Source organism: Anomalospiza imberbis, chromosome 4 (assembly GCF_031753505.1).
Source record: "Anomalospiza imberbis isolate Cuckoo-Finch-1a 21T00152 chromosome 4, ASM3175350v1, whole genome shotgun sequence".
NCBI classification, from domain to species: domain Eukaryota; kingdom Metazoa; phylum Chordata; class Aves; order Passeriformes; family Viduidae; genus Anomalospiza; species Anomalospiza imberbis.
The window spans coordinates 18,849,240-18,871,507 of record NC_089684.1 but is presented as its reverse complement, the minus strand read 5'-3'; the positions used below and the strand labels follow the sequence as shown (position 1 = coordinate 18,871,507).

Below are 22,268 nucleotides of genomic sequence, written 5' to 3'. Positions count from 1 at the left end.
AGAAAGTCCCACTTATCATTGTGGCTCTAAGAATGGGCACAGGTGCCCAGGGAACAGCAGCAGCACAACAGACCTGTGATAACTGCTTCTTGGTATGCTCCCTGCCTCCAGGTATTTACCACTTGGGAGTTCTTGAAGTGGTTGTGGTTTGTTTAGCAGCCCTCGGTGGCGTTATTTCCCAAGGCTTGTCTGTTGTCTCCTAGACTCTTGAAATCCGTGCACCCCACTCCTTCAGGAAGGAGATACTTGTGAATAACCACCTTCTTCGGATCATTAAACGACCCCTAGCTCTTGTGCTGAAGGAGATGATGAAAAGTTGATCACTACCCCTCCTCTCCATGCAATTACTGATACTGGACACTCCCATCATATCCCTTTTCTCTCTTGTATTCAATAAGATCCACACTTTTTAAATTTTTTTTTTCAGTTGAAAATCCCAGTCTACTCAGCATTCTTTGCATTTCAAACTGTTTCTTATCACCCTGTTCCATACATCTCTCAGGTCTGCCGTTCCTGCTTTTTTGAGATGAAGGGGTCAGACCCATAGGTGAGATTATCACTGAGCAATGTGAAGCTTTTTTTCCTCTTTTACTCTCTGTTCAACTGCCAATAATACATAATGTTTAATTTGATTTTTTAACCACTGTTAAGTGCTGAAAGTGATCTTTTTATATAACTGTCTGTTGTAGTACTAAGACCTTGTTCCTGAGTAACAGTGCCCAACATTTTGCAAATAAACTTTGAATGTCTTCATAATCATAGACTAAATCTGCAAGACTAAGATCTAAAGATCTAATCCTTGTGAATGTGCTCCTCTTTGTTCCTACATGGTATGTGACATCTTGCCTCTTCCTTTACCTTAGCTTAATCCCCAGTTACACAAAAGTCATTACTGGAATGTAGCTTTAAGGATATTTTTTGATACTGACTAGAGTGTTGCAAGCATAGGCAGGGTGATTTAGGGATCTGAGAGGCCAATATGTAGGGATAAGTGGTATTTTTCATTACTTCTTTTTCCCAAAGACAGACTGACAGATGTTTTCTGTGTTGGATGCAAGATTTGCATGAGCCAAAGCTTGTTTGCTTTTTCAGATATACATTCTTTATGCCTCTTCAAGGGCTCAGACTGCAAGTTCTTTTGAGCAGGGTCACGGTTGTGAATTTACCTGGGAAGGACTGTGCGTATCTTTTGGTTCAGTATAAGCAATGCATTAATAATAATGCCCACTGCTCACTGAGAAAAACAATACTAATCTTCGCTAGGTATCCTTGGCTCTGGATCTCTGCTATATAATAAGTGAATCAAGGTGGGCAGTACTTACCTGAGGGTTTCGAGAGGTGTGGTTTGCTTGCAAGAGTTGATATGGTAATTCCAGTGTGGCATAGCACAGGAAGAGGAGTGGGGGGAGAGGTGAGGGAACACCTCAGAAATGCAGAGCAACACCCACAGCTGGATCAGATAATATCTGGAAAATAAACGAAGTGCCAATCACACTGAAGTTGGAACAAATGGAAAAAACAGTCTGTTGAAAGGTTCACATATGACTTCTCAGTCTCAGTTATGAGATCCTTGAGGCAAGGAGTGTGTCCTTCTGCTCACCTACGAACCACTTGGCATGCCTTTGTGTGCTTAAAGCATATGGCCTTTTCTTTCCCTTCACTGGTGATATCAGGAATGTCTGTTTCAATTTGGTACATGTTCCTTTCAAAGTTTAAAGCCTGATTGCATGAGTTCTGTATAAGCCTTCAGTCTTCTATTTTTCCTTTATGTAATTACAAATTTCCAAGACAGTGAGATATAACTAGGAGATCTGCTCTTTTCCTTTCCTATCTAAAGAAAGAGCAACCTGCTTTTAGTTCTCCCCCTGTATGAAGTAACTGTGATTTCATCTGTTGTGGCTTGTGTCTCATTGCTTCTTGGTTCAGGTGGGAGGAGGCACAAGAGAGAAGATTTCTGGTGCAAGCTCTTACCTTCCCTTTGTGATGACCAGGGATAAGACATCTGCAAGTACAGAGCAAGATTTACTATGCCAGATTAGTCAGTTTGAGGTTTTGTAGTCTATCATTCCATCTCTTGCAGTATCTGATGCTTTAAGGAAAAAGAAATACAACTACCAGGTGAATTCAACTGAATTCAACCTATTACAAGACTGTTCTTCCTTCTCTGATCTTACATTAAAACTGTGGAATTGTGGGTCTCAATGTGTGTGCTGCTTGCACTTTTGATTGAGGTGTTAAAGGCCCCATTTGTGATCCATCTCTTTGACTGTGGGTATGCTGCCAAGTTTCATTTATTGTTGCACAACATGAAGTTGTTAGGAACATTCTCCAACAGGTTGCTGTGGTGAAATTAGGTTGTGTGGTCTCCCCCATCTCCCAAAAAGGTCCAAGTACATTTTGATGATGATTGTAAATTTTTATTCTGTGTATGGACAGGGCCATTGAAAGGTCTGTGTAGATACCATTAATCATCTACCTTATGTTTCTGAAGTGCTGTTTATCCAGCTTTTCATTGCAATCAAATGAGTTCATTCCTTCCTCACTTCTGTCTCGGGCGTGTAGTCAGCGACTGCTTTTCAGACTCTATTATAAAATTGGTCTGGCCATTTGTTCACAGAAAGCATCATGCCACCTTCTAGCCTATGATGCATTTGACCATTCAGCGTTCTTGGATTTTTTTTGGAAATTCCTTCTCACAAATGTTTGAAAATGTATCTAATCTTTTACGCTACATTGCCATTCCTAGAGGAGCTATGATAAAAGCTAAGAAATGCAGAAGTGGGCTGAAGGTAACGAGACTCTTTCATTGGTTTGTAGCCCAGATACTGATGGTGTGATGGCAGAGGCTTTGCTCACATTCTGGTTCTCCTCTACGGATTCTAGAGAAGCATTGCGGGAAAGAGTTGGAAGGATCTTACGGAGGGGCCTGAAAAAATACACAGGGCCTCTGCGAATAAATGTCCGATCTTCTACCATCTCAAGTAAGTGTATTACATTTATTTTAAAAGTAATTATTTCCATTTTCTCATTCATGAGACTTGGTTTTTTCCCTTTTGATGATAGCTTTTGATGTTACTGTGTCTGAATGACAGTCTTTCATGCTCCTTAAGTTAGACCAAAATCAGCAGCAAACCCCTCTAAATTAAAAAAAAAATATCTTAAATATGGATAACTGGGAGCAGTTACTTTGTGGTTTCACAGTACAGCCTCAGCCTTCCTCCAAACTGCAGTACCAATTTTGTGTTATTGGCATGGAGCCTGAAAGTGCAGGAAGTATACTTGGATGACAAGGGGAAAGAACCAATGCATTAAAAAATAATATATGGTGGGAGGTTCAAAATCCTTGCAAATTCCCCAGAGGAAAGTGAAAGAAAGGCATAATGTTCTTATCTACATGACTTCTCAGCTAGGGATTCTATCCCCTTCTTCACAAAGCAGACATGAATCTGCAGGATAGGAACATCAACTGCATTACCTTCTACACTTTGGTTCTGCTACAGAATTTCTGTGCAAATTTAGAATCTTGTTTCTGTCTTGGTGTCAGTTATATATAGTCGGCAATTTTTCTGTGTGTCAGATTTTCAAGGATGAGTTGCTGGTTGACAGATGGGGACAGATACTTGCTCCATTTAGTTTTACAGAACTGCTTACTCCTAAGTGCAGGGGTGACAGTACAGTAATAGGGTGGGTGCTTGCTGCTTGCTATTCCACACTACAGTACTTGAACCAGCAGAAATCTGCAGAGGTTAGACAGCTGTATTTAGAGAACAGGAAACCTGGGCCAGATTCCATGCTGGATGGATCCAGACTTCCTCCCACTCAGAAATGAGCAGAAGCAACTTGGTGCTTGAACTGGGCACATATTTGCATTGTGGTAATGCAATGAAACTCAAATATGAGCTGTCACACTCCCATTGTTTCTTGATGGGCCAACCAGTCTTCCCCTTTGGAATGGCTCTGGATGATAGGTGACATCCCTCTGGGCAAGTAATCACCATTTCCCTGCAATGTTGTTTATATGCCAGTAGTTCCTGTTCAACAAAGTGCACATGTAAATTCTCCCTGATAAAAATACTGTGTGGGCATCAGAGAGATTCAAAGAGATTTGTTTTTGTTTACACAGTTGGGTGATGAGTTAGTGAATTTTGAATCTTCAGTTCAATTTGATACTTTACATAAAGGATAAAATTAGAAAGAGTACAAAAATTATTGTTAGAAATAGACTGTGATTTTATCAAGTCAAGCTGCTTTTGTTCAGTCTGGTAAATGTGGGAAGCGACTCAAAACTCTTTTAGTTGACCTTGAACTGCACCAGGAATGTTACAGTAAAGCACTAATAGCTAATTAAAAAATTGGCTAATGCAATTGAATTGCAATGTTTTCATTAAATAGTCTCACTAAGAGATGGCATCTGTATTACTTTATCAAAGTTGTGTGGCAAACTTTGTGTTGCTTTTCTTGGCTCTCCCAACCTAACCATAAAACACTGACTGCACAGGTCAGCTGCTCATTACAGGACTAGCATTGTGCAAGTGCTATGAGTGACACCAAGGAACATAAACAATACCTTGGCATTTCTAAGAGACAACAATAAAAGGCAGTCCAAAAAAAATTTTGATCTTTCTTTGCTAATAGGATTTCAGCAGTGGTATGAAGCTTAGGCCAGCTCCTGAATGGTGTTGCCATTTCAGGTGGACTCAGGAGAAGAGTATAGAATGGAGAGCTCCTGTGCTTTTAGAGGAGGTACTGCTCTCAATTCATAAAAGTTATTCCTCATACCAGGGAGAAGTGACAATTTTCAACAGATCCTAGAGGTCCAGAGAAGAATCTAGGTTTTGCATTTTCTATTTTTCTCTCCCCTCCTGAGATATAATAGTGGATAAGATGTCCACTATTAGTATTTAAACCATGGGAACCTAAGAAGCCCTAGATTTTTTTTCCATGCTCTGCAGCCACCTTTCTAAATCTTGCTTCATTGTACCTTTTTGCCAACTGCAATCCTTATTTATCCTAAGGCATTTTCTGAATGTCATTTTCATAATGGCTTGTAAAAAATCATTAACCTGTTCTTTGTAACCACTTTATCAAAAGATTCTAATTTAGGGCCCATGACATAGCTCAGTTTAGCTGAGCATAGCTCACTAGTTGAACAAATCCAGGTCAGGCACTTATTTATATCACATGCTAGGGGGAGTCTGATAAAGGGAACCTCCTTAAGTCTTCCTCCCCTGAAATAATCACCTTGTTGTTCAACACCATGTCTCAACCTGCGCTTCACTCACAAGTATTTGCCTTCAGAATCAGCTCCAACAAATTCCTCCAAACTGGGTGCTACACTTGGGACCTTCAAGCTGCAGTTCAGGGCAGCACTACAACACTGAGGAGTCTGCCAGACCAGGGGTAGAACTTGCTTTGCCTCTGCATTCCTGAGGATTGGAATAAAGAGGGGATACAGTCTACACTGAGAATATTTTCTTTTTTTTTTTTTTTTTTTTTTTTCCTAAAATAGAGAGAAGCTTGATCATACATATGTGAGAAAATAGAAAATGTCCAAAACTTCAAGGAAAACAACACAATACTGTCTCTGGTTTTTCTGTCACTAAACTGTAGATGTTCTTTACATAGGACTGCAAAAATACATTTTTGTCAGGGTACCTTCAAATATATTATTACTGAAATTCCTGCTTTCTTATTTAGCTAGACAACAGAGTCCTCTGGTCAAGGATGGTTTACATCCATACATTCTCTCTGATTTTGATAGAGAATAAGAACTGATAGAATTCTTTGCACTTGTGTACAAACCTCACTAAAAGCCAAATTTTCAGTGAAGAATTAAGCAAACTAATTCCTATCTTCCCTGAAGAGCAGTGCAAGGGCAATCAAAGTGAGATATCAAAATGTCAGATGGCTTGGAAACACCCATGTTAGGACTTGCTCTTCCACTGGCACTGAAAGAAGATGTTGCAGTTTGCCTTTTGTATAGTTCTGGCAACAAAGAGTTCTCCTCCAAGGCTGATTTATTTTCCTGAAGGTTTCTTGGTTAGAAGTAGAGTCACCTGACAGTCTGGATCCGTATTAAGTAAAGTGTAGAGCAGCTTGCCAAACTATTTCCCTTTGTCAGGTAGGTTGGAAATATCCCAAAATGTATTTTTGGGAATGTACTTCTGATGTCAGAAAGAAGCTGGTTGCAAGATCACTGGCACTGTTCAAAGTGAGTAGGAAGTATTCCCATCTGTTGCACAGCCAAAGGTTTTGACCATGAATAATGAGTCATTAATTGGTTTTGATCAACAAGCCAACTGCTATTGTTTCTATTCATCTGGAATCTGGGGCTTGCTAAAGCTCCCAACAACTACAAAGTACAGAACCTGGCAGACAGATTCTTACTTCTTTATTGAGTATTCTGTGGGAGTCATGCAGATGAGTGTCTGACAGGGTTGATAAGGAATGTATGTATGGAGCAGTCTGGATATTTGCACTTTATCAGCCACAACAGCATCTCTGGGGAGTGGAACTGAACATGCATCTGTACATTGGGAAACAGTGGAGATCTGATATTTCTCCACTTTGAGGCCACTAGTTTGGCCCAAGGTGGTACATTTCAGTAAGAGTCTAGAGAGAATGATTGAAATGAGAGGGACTGAAATGTATTTTAAAATTGGTATTTTGCAAGGATATGCTTGTGATAAAGGCATTAAGCAGAAAGTCATCTTGACCTCTCTTCTCATGACCCAGATACATTAATTTAATTGATTTTCTCACTCAAACCTTGGTTTTTTCTCTGCTTTGTCTGCAGAGGTTGGGAGCAATCTGGGCTGCCTTTACTGTAGTAAGACACTGATTGCTGCTCAGGCGTGAGTGTAGGTCAGGAAGAAAAGTAATGCTAAAAAATGTATCTGTTTGGATACCTGCTACAGAACTGGTACATAGCAGATCCCTCGTCGGGCTGCAGGACAACCAGATGGAGATGTGAGGTATGGACCTATGTCTGCCTCATGGACAGGATTAAGACACTGATGGGGACAGTGGAGGGAGTCACAGATGTGAGGACAGGTGCAGTGAACATCAGCAGGGAGGGAACAGCTAGGTGACAGGAACAATTAGAGGCACAAAGCAGTTGCCGTGTCTCTATCAGGTTACTCTACTCTGTTGAAGGAATGAGAATTGCATCACCTGTACCTAAGCTATGTTTTGCTATTTCTACAAGGGTGCATGAATCTGGAGAGGTAATTCCTGTTGCAAGCAGGTGGAATATTGGAAGGTTAGTGGAGAGACATTTTAGGATGTACAAACAATGTTAACACACAAGAAGGTGCCTTTCCTGCTAAACCCAAAGCTCATGTTTTGCCATCTTTCAGGAAATTCCTGCAGTTCCTTTAAGGTACAGTTTTTGAAACATGACTGAATCTGCTGCTCACTGCTCTTATTCCCACTTCCCCCAGTATTTCAGACCTTTGTGGTCTTCACTGTAATTAAAGAGCATTAGAGTAGAGCTATTATCCCCACCTCTGTCTACACTGCAGGACATGCACTCTGTGACATTTCTGTCAGCTGCCCAGCTTGGTGACCTACTGAAACTCACCAGTTATCCTCTTTTTGTCTGCATGTGCAGTTGTTACCCTACATAACTCTGGGTGAGGCCCCTATTTCTGATGTAGCTGAGAATTTTGTAATTCTCACTCCTTTCAAGAAAGTTGTTATTAAAATATGGTGAAGGACAGTGGGAAAAATGCTTTCTCTGATCCCTGGTGCATTTCCCAAACTTGTGCTTCAAATGCATTTCCAAGAATGTGTTGTAAGTATTGAAGCACATACTCTTTCTTATTTTTGTTAACAATCATTTCCTCCATTCATATCCCTTTTAAGATAATCTCTACCTTACCTTCTCTGTGTGAAAAAACATCGTAGACCAGCAAGATGCAGGAACTTGATTTAGTAGAGGATGGAACATGCAGTTTGCTTTTGAGACTAGAAGTTTTGTTTTCACATCTGGAAAATCTGCAGGTGTAGAAACCTATAAAAAAGGAAGTTTCTTTTATGAATCAACACCTGTGAAAAAATATGTATTTGGGTAAAACTGCATCATATTTTTAAAGGATTTATCATATTTAATTTTGCCATCTCTGGCCCTTTCTATACTGAAAATGCATAATATCCCCTAATAATTCATTTGGTTGCCTTGCTTGCACCATGTCAATATAATGTCTGATACTCTTACTTCATAGCATTCTGATCTTTTCCTTTTAACATAAACACTGAACTCTGGGGAAAAAAATGAAATGAGGTGGTGGGCACACAACTGATTCCTCTGATGCAGTGACACTGACATTATTTAGAGATGTAGCAAAGTGAGCACATTTTTCCATAGGAACCTCTGAACCCCTCACAGATAAGATATCCCATTCACTCTGCAGTTAACTATGAGCATTTCCTTCCAAGTTTGCTCAAACACATATGTTGAGGAGTAAAAAAGTTCTTTACTGATAATTTATTAGCCTTAAATGGTAAGTTCAAGTTAGTCAGAAATTAAAGAATTTAGGTGTGTTTTAGAGTTATTTTGTTTAATAAATATATAAAATAACTATATTAACAAAATTGCTTGTCCAGTTGGAAAAGAGAGCCCTCTTCTGAGAAACGGAATCCCTAAGCTGCATTTCAGTAGATTGCTGCCATTTTAATTTAAACATATCATTAAAGTTAAACAAGCTTGCATTCATTAGCAAGCTCCATTTTACAGGTATTCAATGCAGGTTCAAGTAGAACTTGTTTACAGTAGAATCTTGAACACTGTTTTCCTAAATGTGGCACAAACAACTACTTTCGCAGCCATATGCAGTTGGAACAAGATATGACACTTTGATTGTTACTAATTGATGCTTTTTCTTGGTAGTGCAAACAACTAGGGCAACTAGTAAAGGAGCAGGGCAGCAAAATTTTCTCTCATGCCTTATGAGTGACTGCTTCAAGGCAGGGCTTGCAACACGTTGGCTGGCACAGTAGGAACATCTGTGCTCTTCAACAGGCCAAAATGTGAAGCTGCTAACAAATGAAGGCAAGCCCCTGGCATGGTAAACCAGTAAGCAGCCTGATTTTCAGTGGTATCATGTAACCCAAAGTGCTCAGCTTATCTGAAAATAGGGTCAGTTACTTCAGTTTTCCAAACACATGCATGTGCTCTGCATTTGGGACCCTACCCTAGTGAATACAACACGGAATTTGCTAACAGGGTATCACTGGCCTTTTTCCTTCAGCAGTGGATGGGTAGGAGAGTATAGCAGTTGCAGAGTAGGGATATATTGTAAGATATGCTGACATTCAAAGCTGTACAGACTGGCAGTGTGTGTGTGGAAGGCTCATTTCTCCAATTACACAGAAGTTGATCCAGCTGGAAGCAATGGGTAAAATTTTGTCCGTGTGAGGTTTGTACTTTTTTCTAGGTGCCTCATAAAAAGGCAAACAGAGATACATACAGGTGCCTTGCAGAGCACCTGTGACTCACAGCAAAACTCGATGCAGTGGGAACATGCCAACTGAATTGCTTCCGGCACTGCACTTGAACAAGCTGGTTGCTCCTTTTGTCTTCTCAATGAGCTTTGCAACATAATGTAAGTGATAATAACTGGCTGCAGGCTTTATAATTATGAATTATGAGGCAAATGTCTCTCCACCCAGAGAAAAGCTAAAAAACATTGTTGTCAGTATTGCACTTAAGGGCAAAAGGTCCTCTTTCATTGTGAGTTACGTTTGTTGGTTTCTTACTAGTTTCCAGATATAAAGTATTGGTGTGACTCAAATGATGAACTAGTTCTGAAGGCTGTATGAATTTCTAGGAAAACACTGGATGCTCATCACAGTTGAAAGAAACAAGTAGGGCCAGATATTTCAAAGCACTTCTAGCCAATATAAATATACAGGGGAACTGGCCAAATCCTTAGTACAGTTTAGCAAACAGTAATGTTTACACCACTGCTGAATCCTTCAGCTGACCTAGCTTTTGCTTTGTAGTATTATTCCATTTTGATGTAAGGGTTCTAGGAGACAACCAACCATATTATCCATGGAAATTCACAGAATACAACTAGTGTTACTGAAATGCAAAAGTACATGTACTTTTAGTGTTTTCTTCCTTTTTTCATATGAATTGAGAAAGTACAAATGAGCATTTTAATTTGAAGGGGGACCTTGGAAGTTGTGTCTTGCCCACCCGTGAAATGTAATTATCTTCATCATGTGAACAGTTCCTGTTCATAGTGAATAAGACTTCAGTTCCTTCTATAGTGAATAGACTCTGTTGGTATATAAATGTCCGATTTTAACTCATCTCCCATCCTTATAAAATAAAGCAGTGGTTGCACACACACATGGCAGGCAGCCCTAGCACTGCCTTTGGTCTGTAACATTCCCTGCAGACAAGCCGTACGTGTGCTGGAGTTCTGCTTGTTTCCTTTTTGCTGGAGTTTCTTGTTTCCAGCAGGATGGGCTGGATGAGTGCCTGGTCCTCAGACAATGTTGACTGCAGAGGAGGACAACAGCCAGCACATGAATATGAGCAAATATGAGCTACCCTGGTTTCTCTAGCAGCTCTCTCAGCCATGCCACCTGTGTGCCATGTACTCAAATAGCTGTTGTGGGGATGACCATGAGGATGGGGAACCTTGTCTGTGCTGGCCTAGCCTTACCCTGGCTGTTTGTTTGTTTCTTTGTTTCAGATGTGGATCCAATAAGAGCAGAAGCCATTTTCAATGACAGTAAGTGAGGCTTTTTTTAAACATCAGAAATCTCATCTCCAACTTCTTAAATTAGCGTTAAGAGTCCCTGAGCACTTTTCCTGACCCTTAAGAGACTTTTCTCATCCTTCTGTCTAATGAATGTGACCTTGTACTCTCAGAAATTGGGACTTTGTAATTTTCTTTAGCACCCATTGAAAGGAGAGAGGTAACACAAGGAAATGTATAAAAGTTACATCAGCCTGCAATTATAATCAAAATGTTCTGGAATTTGGAATGGCTGACAGCACAAAATTGTTCCACGTGGAAATATATGGAAATATGACTGGTCTTCTCAATGCATTGCTGTAGGGATTAGATAGAGATACCTTCTTTTAGAGATTTTTTTTTAAGTTTTCAGAGAAAGAAGTCAGCTTGCTTGGAAATAAAATAGTCCTAAAAGCTATTTTTGCTTACAAGTTGTGTTTCTTTTTAACTCTGAGAAGGTTTGATCAGTTCCTTAGCAATAAGCTGTCAAACAATGGACTATTAAATTATATCACTTTTTGGGTCTGATGTAGGTGCTGGTGTTCTGGGGCACTGATAGAACTGAGTTAATTCCCTGTGTTTTGAAAATTGACTGCTCAGGTGGTTGGCAGGATTGTGCAGTTTTAGGACCAGTTACTGAAGATTACAAAGAGCTTTCAGGAGGGAAAAATGGTAGTTCAGACAGTCTTATAAACTATGGTATATTCTGAAGTTTGTCTTTTACACAAAACTTTTGGACAAGTAGATTTAGATTTCACTGATTTCCTTCATTTTGGTTTTAAATATCAGAAGGGGACAGACTTTACACTGAGCCCATGAACTCCTCAGTGTGGTGTAACTTTTCTTTCTTCTTCTATATTTAAGAACAGCTTTCAGTCTGCTGTGGTACTTCTGCCATTTTTGACCATGAAGTACTGTTAACATAATGTTGTGCAGATCCTAGCAGGAAAGGGATGAGATAACACTCTCTGTGGCTCCAGTTTTTCAATTCTGAGAACTTCAAGGGCCCTGGGGCTGGCAGCTCCTCAGTGATGAAATACCAAGTTTTGTTTTGGCCCCCTCCTGGGTCACTGTCTGGGAGACGAGCAGTGCAGCAATGGTTTGGATTGTGTGGTCACTATGCAAATAATTCTCATCTCTGTCTCTTTTTCAATGAATTGAGATAGTCCTGTGTGTCAACTTTCCTAATATCTAGCTGAAATTGGGACCTGGATGAAAACTAGTGGGTCTTGGTCCAGGTAGGATGGATTTGATGCTTTTTGGATGGGAGAAGACGGCTGAAGTAGGTCTGTTCATTGAGGAAGTTTCTAAAGCTATGCAGGAGCTTCAGCTGCTCCTGAATACCCCGAGTTTAATAGCTGAAACTATGGATATTTCAATTTCTCTCTGGGTTTGGATAAAAATACTTATTTTGTGTTATGGATGCATACCATGCTGGAGGTATCCAGGCCTTTTGTCATATCTGGTTGGAGGAGTGTGATGCTCTTTGCATGAAGTGCCTCTCCAGGTCCACTTGCAGCCTGCAGTAATCAGTTGCCTGTCTCCAGGTGATATCTTGCTGATGTAATCTGCATGCATGCATGATAAAACCCCACAACTCGGATCATTCCCATTCTAGATTTTGCCTTTTTCATATTTTGTCCTAATGAGAAATTACCTGGGACACTAAAATTGGCAATGCCTCTATTTGGGTATTGTCTTGGGTGTGTGGTGAAGGTTCTGATTCCTGAGTCGGGCTGCTCACACAGCTAAGCCTGAATGTTTGACCATCATGGCTTTCCATGATAGTCAGTTGTTCATTCAGGCTTCTAACACATGGGTTGTGCATGAGGAGCTCTGATTTGGGGGCTGGTGGAAGGTACGTTTTCTTGTTGATGTCAATACATTTTTACAGAACATAGGTGGTGTGTAATTTTACATATGTTTTCCACAGCCATTTGCAGGATTTACTAAACAGAAGAATAGCTAATACTCTCTTTGTCCTTTCTGACAGTCTGTGGGTTACGGCAGAATAGATCAGTCAAGTCAATGGCAAAATCCTCATCGCTGCGAATCGTTGGCGGATTGTCTTCTGCAGAGACCGGGGATTGGCCCTGGCAGGCCAGTTTGCAGTACAATAACATCCATCGCTGTGGTGCAACACTCATCAGCAACACATGGCTGGTCTCTGCAGCTCACTGCTTCAGAGAGTAAGTTGCCATCTTAGAATCTGCAGCAGAATGTCCCCCTTCTGTATCAAGTTGTGTGGCTTTCCAGGTTTGCACCATACCCCTGACTCTTTCCCCAACAATCAATTTTGGAAGAAAAAAGTCAGAGTTAGGTAGGCCCATCAGCTGGATGTTTCAATGAGAAACTAAAGACTGGCCCTCAGGAGCAGAACTGGCAATTTTATGAATGAAAATCAATAGTCACTTGGTGTACTGACCAAAAAAGTGCAGAAAAGGTAAGGTGAGTGAAATGTTGGAGTATTTGTTTCCTGTTCTACTTTACATTTCTTAAACGTATGCCTTCGTGTTACAATGGGGTTGCTGCCACTGCAGACTGCTACCAGCAGCTACCACCCCATGTTCTACCCCTCTACTCAGCCATGCAGTCCCAGGAATTTTTGTTTAAAGCATGGCAATTGTGAAGCTGCAAGGTATTTTAAGATGGAACAGTTGATTGAACAGATTATCAATGTGCAAAAAGAGTAAGGGAAATTAAGAGTTTACAGCAGAAGAGCTTCTGCATTTGATGACACCCTATGGCCACACAATAGTTAGATCCAGGACAAGGAGCAGGGGAGGAGTACAAGACCATGGCTGAGAAGGGAGTGCAGAAGTACCCTCTTCTAGCAGCAGCCCACAGTTCTGTTATGGAAAGTGATGGATGCCACAGCTGTCTAGCAGGGAGCTGGCTTGAAGGAGTTTTACGGTAAAGTTACTCGGCAAATTTAAAGTCCCAAACACATATTTACAGCAAAATACTTACAGTTCTCTTACCTTTTTCAGCATGACTCACCCTCAGAAGTGGACTGCTACTTTTGGAGCTCTTTTGAAGCCACCAAGCTTGAAGCGATCAGTCAAGAGAATTATTATCCATGAGAATTACCTCTACCCAGAACATGACTATGACATCGCGCTTGTGCAGCTCTCCAAAAGAGTTGAGTTCACAAGCAGCATACACCGTGTCTGTCTGCCAGAGCCATCTCAGACTTTTCCCTACAATATTTACGCTGTCATCACAGGCTGGGGAGCTCTCACCAATGATGGTGAGTCCTGAGTCTGCCAGGTGACCTGTATGGTCCATAAACAGCAGCTCTGAGTGAACTGATATAACTTCTGTAGCCACATGTGATATGACAGCAAGCCTAATGTTTGCAATAGGTTTGTTTAGTTGTAGGCATCAGTTTCTTGTTTTAAAACTAGAGTGGATAAACACAGAACTACAGTCCACTGGAGCAAAAAAAAAAAAAAAAAAAAAAAGACTCTTCTGTTTTCCCAGCCTTTCCATTTCATATTGTAAATTCTTAAGACAGGTAGTCCAGCTATGTACGTGTTTATATAGAACCTAAAAAACTATTTTGCCAGCACTCATCAGAAGTTACAGATAACTCTGTGAGCTTTCAGGTAAATGTGCAGAGTGAGCTGTGGATTGCCCAAGCTCACACTCTTACCAGGCCACATTAAGAAGAGATTCAGCAATGGAATAAAGATATCTTTATTTTGTATCATCTGCTCAAATTGCTGGATAATTTGTGTTCCATGGAACATGGAATTTGTGTTATGGAACATGTGTAAAATATATGGCTTTACACTTAAGGTGCTGTGTACCATGCGATCATTACTTCAGTCTTAATGGTACAGTTCCTAAGCGAGTCTGTGATTCTATGTACATTCTCCTTAAGGGCCTGACCTAGGCAGATCAACAAGCAAAACCTCCACATTAAACCAAGTCAAGCTGGTCCTCCATAAGAGGACATCAAACATTCTTCCTGAATATTAACTACTGCGAAGTAATTATATTGGTAAATACTCAAATTGTATTTTCTCTCAGGTCCAGCCCCAAATGCTCTTCAGGAGGCAACAGTGAAACTTATTGACTCAGACACTTGCAACAGAGAAGAAGTGTATGATGGGGACATAACACCCAGGATGTTGTGTGCGGGATACTTGGAAGGAGGAGTAGATGCTTGTCAGGTAATTGTAGCTGAAAATTAGAAAGAGAAACTATTTTAATGCTGACTGCAGTATCTGGTTGACCAAATCTTAATAGACAGTGCATTAGTCCTTTAAATAGGCTCCATTCAAACAGGAATTTAGGTGTAAAGTGAAATAGCATTTAGTACACATCATTGAGCACTAAATGTTGTTGTACTAATTATGAGCTAAAAATTAAATGTCTTAAGTAGCTAATACCGGACATCTGTAGAGAGAAGGAAGAAGGTTAAGCATGTTATGTTACCAGAAAAAATGCACTGTCACTCACTGAAATTACATTCTGGACTGGATCATATCATAGCAAATCTGTTACAATGTGATCTTTGGTAACAAACTTGGTTCAGTGAAAGGAAAACTGTCTGAAACAAAGATAACTATAAGGAAGGTAGGTGTAAAAGAATGGGAAGGAAACAGGCATGCTGCAGGTTTCAAATGTTGCAAGGAAATGCTTATGCACAAACAAAAATATTTCCATAGTGATAACTTTTAAACACATAATTTCTATTTATGTTATTTTTAAAGATTGTACTCTTAAAGTGCTGATTTAATACAGATTCTTCCCTTAATCCCAGTCCTACAGATTTTTCCCCAAAGACAAACTCCCTACAGAGTAAACTGGGAAGCTCATTCCTCTGTTCCTGGTTCAGCATGGAAAATACCTAAGCAGAAGCATGCAACTGCTGTTTATTTCAGTAAAAAATTTTGGTGAAAGTTGGTGAATTTGTTCTGTTGTGTGAGGATTGCCTCTCAGTCTGTAAGGTTTTCAGTTTAATTATTATTACCATGTCATACTATTAACAGTATCAAATTGAGCCTTGGAAAGTGGATAATACCTTAAGGAGGTATCATCTAACTAGAAGACCCAGTTCTTGATGAAAGCTCCAAGCAAAAAGGAGCTCTAAGCTCCTTTTTAAACATTATTGCTGAAAGTGACTAAAATTATTAATTTTAAGAATAGCAATTACTATAAAACCTGTTAAAAAAAAGGCTCATGCTCTCTTAGATTGCTGCCTAAACTGGTGTTTCCATACTCTGTACAAGGAAGAAGACAAGGCAGGTGGGAAGCAGTGTATCACAAAACAGAACAGAAGCTTTTTGTTAGGTCTTTTACCAAAACAGAGGTCAAGAGGTCCCCTGGTAAAAAGGAAAATGCCACAGACTTCTGACTCAAGTTTCAGAAACAGCCTGGATTCTTCACAAATGGCTGCTCTTGAAATAATGCTTGTTAGCTTTTCTTACAGGATAGACCCTCCTGTCTATGGAGAGAATTGCATTTTCTCTTCTGATCAATTGAATATTTTTCCCCCTCCTCTTTTTCTAGGGGGACTCTGGGGGACCACTTGTTACTCCAGACTCTAGACTGATGTGGTACCTCGTGGGAATAGTGAGCTGGGGAGATGAATGTGCCAAGCCAAATAAACCTGGAGTTTACACACGAGTGACTTATTTCCGTGACTGGATTACCACAAAAACAGGCATCTAATTCTAAAGTAAAAAATTGATTTTACTACATAGACTACATATAAGTAATATTTGTCTGTAATTCTGAAAGGTTATTTTTTTAGTATATACATCCTATGTAATTTTGGTTGAAGCAACCTTGGTCTACAGCAAGTGCTATCTTTGCTGTCAGAGACCCTAACCCCTTCTGAATTCATGCTAAATGTATGAAATTGTCTGCCTCGTCTTTGAGCTGTGAAACTTTCTCCCTTACCAGAAATTATGAACTGACATCATTAAAATTAAGTTTAAAAGCTACCAATTTACCTGCTTTATAAATGCAAACATTTTCCAGGGGAAAAAAAAAAAGAACAAAGAAATTTTTGTTCAGCCATGGGCAAGGTCTGCAGCTGAATCTTCCTCCTCCAATGAAGCAAATGCTGTCACAATTGTGTTTCTAGCAAAGTAGACCCTTGATGATTATTCTTGTTAGAGACTGCACTGACTCCAGCTGAGAACCTGGATGGTCACCTTGCTCCTTGGTAACTAAAAGTGGATCAGCAGGACTGAGGTTAGGTCCTAGCTAAAGAAAAGTAGGATTTCTGTGCTTGCAGTAGGGTTAGAACAGGAAAGAGAAAAGCTTGATGTTCTTATTGCAAAGTACATTTTAAACAGGAATGTTTTTGTGGATTCTGTGAAGTTCAAGTTGCTTCAAGTTGCTATTGTGGAAGTGCTTCATCACAACATTGTGCTGCTACCTCTGTACCTGTTGTCTTCTAGATCTACTCTGTTCAACACACAGTATGCTTCAGATACAGAAAGACAAGCTCTACACAAACTGTTTTTTTTTAAAAAGTGTGCCCCCATGAACAATCTCATTAGAAATAAATATGGCATTTAAATTTTTTCTAAAGGGAAAAAAATATTTGCCACAATAGAACTGGGAACTACCTTTTTTGATCAAGAAACAGCATGCTTTTCCAAGGGCATGCCGGCCAGCAGAAACCATCTCACTGCAAAGCAAGCAATCACCGATACTTCACTGATGGATTCATCTCTGCCATGAATGAATATGATCCTGAATATGGATGTCTTATGAGGATGAAGAGTAATTTCATATTAAAGAACAGTCCCAATAAGAACTTCAGAGTAAATGCAATCCTTACACTTTTCCTATCTTTGTGCACAAGCTCTCATGGATTGCTGGTGGAAGGGGGTCCTTTAGAGCCAAGGCCTTCAATGTGGGGATCCAGAATAGTCTTCAAATGGCCACTGGACTGCTTAGGCTCTGAATGCAGAACTCACAGGAGTCTGTATGAGACATGAATGAAACTGCAAGTCCCACAGCTGCACCTACTACAGCTGAAAATTCTGCTGAAGCATCCTGCGTCCCCCACTGCTCAGGACTGGATCTCTCCTCAGCCTTCCTACTGTGCAAGCTCTCCAATAATCAGCATCCCTGGGAATGAGATGTTTGGCATTTCTTGAAAACTCACACCCTGAATTACAAGTCTACATATGAATGGAAAAACCTATGTTTAAGGCTTGGTAGTGTAGGAGTGGTTGTCTTGTTATTAGGCTACTAAAAGTCATTCTGTGTATCTTTTGAATTTTGGTAAAAGACAAGTTGCCTTATCTCAGAAAGAAATCAACTGAAGATTTTAGATTAGCTTTAGTTTCAACATAGTAGTACCTTTATTCTGATTTTCCATGTCATTGTAAAAAGAAAAGGATCTTGGGACAGTTAGGGGGATAGTTAGATGCAGCAAATCCATTTCCTTAATTTATTGATGAAGTTTGTAATTTATGCACTTTTGAGTTGCTGCTATTTTTCAATTAAGAATTTACTCCAGACAGGGTTCGGTAACAAAACAGAAACGTCATGGAGCTTTGAATTAGATAACCTGAACACACTGTTTTCTTCTAGTGCTTAAGTCCCCTTTTTTCAAAGGCATCTTTTGAGGGGAAAAAAAAAAAAGTGACATCTAGTTTTTTGTGCCTCTTATTGCTTTGAGGGTGAAAATAATGAGAACTATCCCTTACAATCAGCTGATGAATTGTGATTGAAAATAAACAGTAGTTCACTTTCATAGACAGCTAAGGCTTTGTTTTGCACGTAAATCTCTTTTTGCATAGCAAATGGAGGGGCCACAATAAGGAAGTGAGGCCCAGATACAGCCCCTAGAAACTGGTTCCTACCTCACACAGCAAGTGACATGTAAATGCAACCTTTAAAATGAGAAAGGCAGCCTTTATTTCAGATTTTCTCATGAGTGGCTAAATAGCCAAGAGGTGTGTGGGAGAATGTCTACCTTACTCAGGGAATCCTGAGCCAGCCAGATGCACTTTTCATAAACTTTTTAGCAAACTGTCTGGCCTAGGTTTGTCTTATATTCCATGTCAGTGTTTTATTTATGATGACTCTGTTTGTTTTCTGCCTTAGAGTAAAACAATGAGGCTACTGTGTGATTAAAGAAAAGGTTTTTAAAAGCCTTTTATTATTGTTGATGTTAAAATTTAGCAAGGATTTAAACAAAATAAAGGCAATATGTTTCATAACATTAAATGTATTTAAAAACAACTGATTTTTCTGACCTTTTTCTTTGCATAATAATAAGCTAAAGTTTGAATATGATGCAAAATAGACTAATCTTTCCTATTTTCCCTATAAATCTTCCTTATTTTATGTAAAACTGTTCTAAAACTACAGCTTTCTTTCCATTCCCTGTCCTAGGAATCATTTTGTTATTAACAGTGGTTGAACTTTACAGGTATTTCAGCGAAGACAAGGTAAGACATTTGCTTTTCTAAAATACTCAGAAGTGAATTTCAGTTAAGATAGTACTATGCAAATTTGAGAATGGATCTAAAGCTTCATTCAAGAATTCACCACCTTGCTTCTGCCCTTGGAAAAAACATGTGTGTGATATTCCATCCCTGCAAATTGGCTATGGGTACCAATTGGCAGCAAATTGGCAGCTGGTACCAATTTTCGTGAGATTTCCCAGGTAGATTTAAAGCATCAAGAAATGTGTTCCAAACCTCTGGTTATTCCAATTGAGTTGTCTGGCGCTTTCCCAATGCTAATTTTCAGCTTGGAGCCGAAGTAGGAAAGAAAGAAGAGGTCTGGTTGAATGACATCAATCTGTCATCAGGATTTCTTATGTAAGTAAAGCTTGTAGAAAATCCCATTCTGCATCAGCTATTCCTGTTAACAAATTAGATGAGCTGAGAGCCAAAAGTCATTATTTAACACAATGAATGTTTATCTGGGAACTTGCAGCCTGTGCTGCAGATTCACAGGCATGGAAAAGCTGGCTCTTGCTTTTGGAAATGCATTCATACACATCTCAGTGTGAAATCAGCTTAGGTGCCCTTGATAAGGTGCCCTTGTTTATCTGGATTTATCAACATTGTTTATCTGGATTTATCAACATTATTAACATGGTTTCTAGGAAGGTGTCACCTGCTAGAGAAGCTGTAAGTGGCAAGATCCTTCGGCCTATCCTGCTGGGAAGCTGGAGTCCTTTTAAATATGCCATCAAAACACACCTACATGGCATGGGTTGCCAAAAAGAGGAGACAAAGCCTTGCCAGTCAGCACCTTGCTCCGTCAAGAGCTAAGGGCAAGCCATAGCCTATGGAAGAATGTTTGGAAACTCACTGAAAGATGCTGATGTAGATTTATGGTAACTTCTGGACTGGCCTGTGTGCTAAACTGAACTGTGTTTGCCTTAGTATTTTCAAATAACACATTTTTAGGGAAAAATCTACAAGAGTTTTGTCTACTAATTTGCTTATTAACTAAATCAATCAGGGAAACAAATATATGTGTCCAAAGCTCCACTATGAAGTCCCCACTAAGCATGTCAAATTACACCTGTAAACCAGGAAATTAAAGACTAAAAATACCCAAGTGGCTTGGATTTTCCAAGCAGATGGAAAGGAGATTTACAGCTGCTTCAGCTCAGTTTGAAAATACTGGCTCTAAAGATGTAGTCAGTACCTGGATGCAGAATGCATCTACAGCAATTCACATAAACTGAAGTTGCAGAGATTTGGGACATGAATAGGCTCAAATCTGGAGGTGGTTATGTTCTCCTGGCCACAGCCTCATCCCACTTATTGCTTCAGCAAGTGTGTAAACTGACAGCTCTGCTTCCTACCTCAAAAGTTATAGCTGACTTTAACGTGATGAAAATATGGAGCTGGGATTTCCTTTAAAGTTGATTTATTTAACCAAATTTACTAAGATTTTAATGTCATATGTAGTTTTTAAGAAGAAGACTATGGGGGGAAAAAAGGCAAATTACTCCAGATGTTTCAAAATTTGCAGTCTTAGAAAGTTTAGGGAAAATCTGTATGTTTTTTGATTTAGTACCATCAGCCTATAGAGTTCCTGGGTACACCTGCTGATTGAATTTGGGAATTTGTTTCTTTGGCTTGTGGGATAAACAGAATCTGTCCATTTCTTTGTAGCATTTTATCTTAGAAGGCCCACAATCATGGTTTCAACAATTGTTAGTGTTTGCCTGGTTACTGGTCAGGGGTTATGTGAGAATTAACTGGATGTTGCTGTTTCTCCACTTAGGCAAAAGGCTTGTCAGTATTTGCTGTGACTATGCAAAATCTATTTTATGTGAGATGACTGTATCAAAGTGGACTGGGTCTTGAAAAATGTAATGACTGGGACACAAAGATGGTAGGTAGCAGTTTCTTTTAATTATTATTTTTTTCATAGTACTTTTGATGGGTAAGTGCTTGAAAATAAGAATGGTTAGGTTAACCTTGAGATTAAAAAAAAAAAAAGTTAATTTTTAAGGGAAGAAACCACAAATATAGGGATAAAAATCATCGACAAGTCAAAAAATTTTGCAAGCAACAAAACTGAAGCTGACTTTTTTTGGTGTCTTTAAACTCTTCTTCATTTCCTCCCCTCCCGCCTTGGTCACTGGGACTCCTGTTGATTCCGTGCATGAGATACATGCACTGCTCTTTGAAATGACTGTATTGAAATAATGAAAGTAGTTCTTCCATGATCTGATTTTTATGTATTATGTGAAAAAGCTACAAAGCAAATACCAGCCTTAGTATGAATTTCTTTACTGGTAAGGGTTTCAGTCGACATCCAGAACGGCTTTCTCCGATTATCCCCTCTCTGAATTCGGCATTCCAGACTTCTAGTGGCCCCTAGTGGTTCTCTGAAATTTGCCCACATCTTCTCCAATTATTTCTGTTTGTGTAAATAGCAGTGTAGCAGACAAGAACCTTCACCGTAATCCTGCCAAAGCACAAGCCACGTTTGAACGAGCAGAGTGTTCTGCATCTGCTCTTAATCTGTGTTAGTAATTAAGTACAAAGGCTGTGTGCACTCTTGGATTGAGGTGTAAATCTTGAGGGTTGCTAGAATTCTGTTAAAAGAAATGCCAAAATAATGCACTGGATGCTCACAAAGAGCACAAAACTTCTGTAAGGGCCTTCTTGCCCTTACAGGTTCCCCAAACTTTTTTTCCTTCCTTCCTTGTGTACCACAGGATGCAGGTAGTTGGCTGGTCTGTTTGGGGGTTTTTAAAGTTTTAAATATTTTAAAATACAAGATGACTATTCTATATTCACTGTATGCAAGGACACTTTTTAATGCATGAATCCCTTCCATTCTAGGTAAGATGTGCTAATGGTATCAAGAATGATTTAAACTCGTCTCACCTACTGTAGTGATCGGAGTAACAAAAGGGATCAAGGTGAAGGGATATTAAGCTGGATGATGGGAAGGTGGCTGAGTCTGGGAAATGGGAGAGAAAGTATCGATTGGGAGAGAAAGTATCGATGGAAAGAGATGTTGGTTTTAGGGGGGTGGCGTGGAGTTGGTGGTGGA

The 22,268-nt window shown here is 39.7% G+C and overlaps 1 protein-coding gene across 1 annotated transcript in view; it reads left to right on the top strand.

Moving 5' to 3' along the window:
• Positions 1–17,237, top strand: part of LOC137472329 (transmembrane protease serine 11E-like) — a 41,467-nt gene extending 24,230 nt beyond the window's left edge. Inside the window, exons 7-12 of the mRNA XM_068187349.1 lie at positions 2,818–2,981; positions 10,710–10,748; positions 12,748–12,943; positions 13,745–14,004; positions 14,790–14,932; positions 16,275–17,237. Of these exons, the coding sequence (XP_068043450.1) occupies positions 2,818–2,981; positions 10,710–10,748; positions 12,748–12,943; positions 13,745–14,004; positions 14,790–14,932; positions 16,275–16,436 (964 nt within the window). The 3' untranslated portion in view covers positions 16,437–17,237. The remainder of the gene's footprint in view (positions 1–2,817; positions 2,982–10,709; positions 10,749–12,747; positions 12,944–13,744; positions 14,005–14,789; positions 14,933–16,274) is intronic.
• Positions 17,238–22,268: the final 5,031 nt, after the last annotated feature.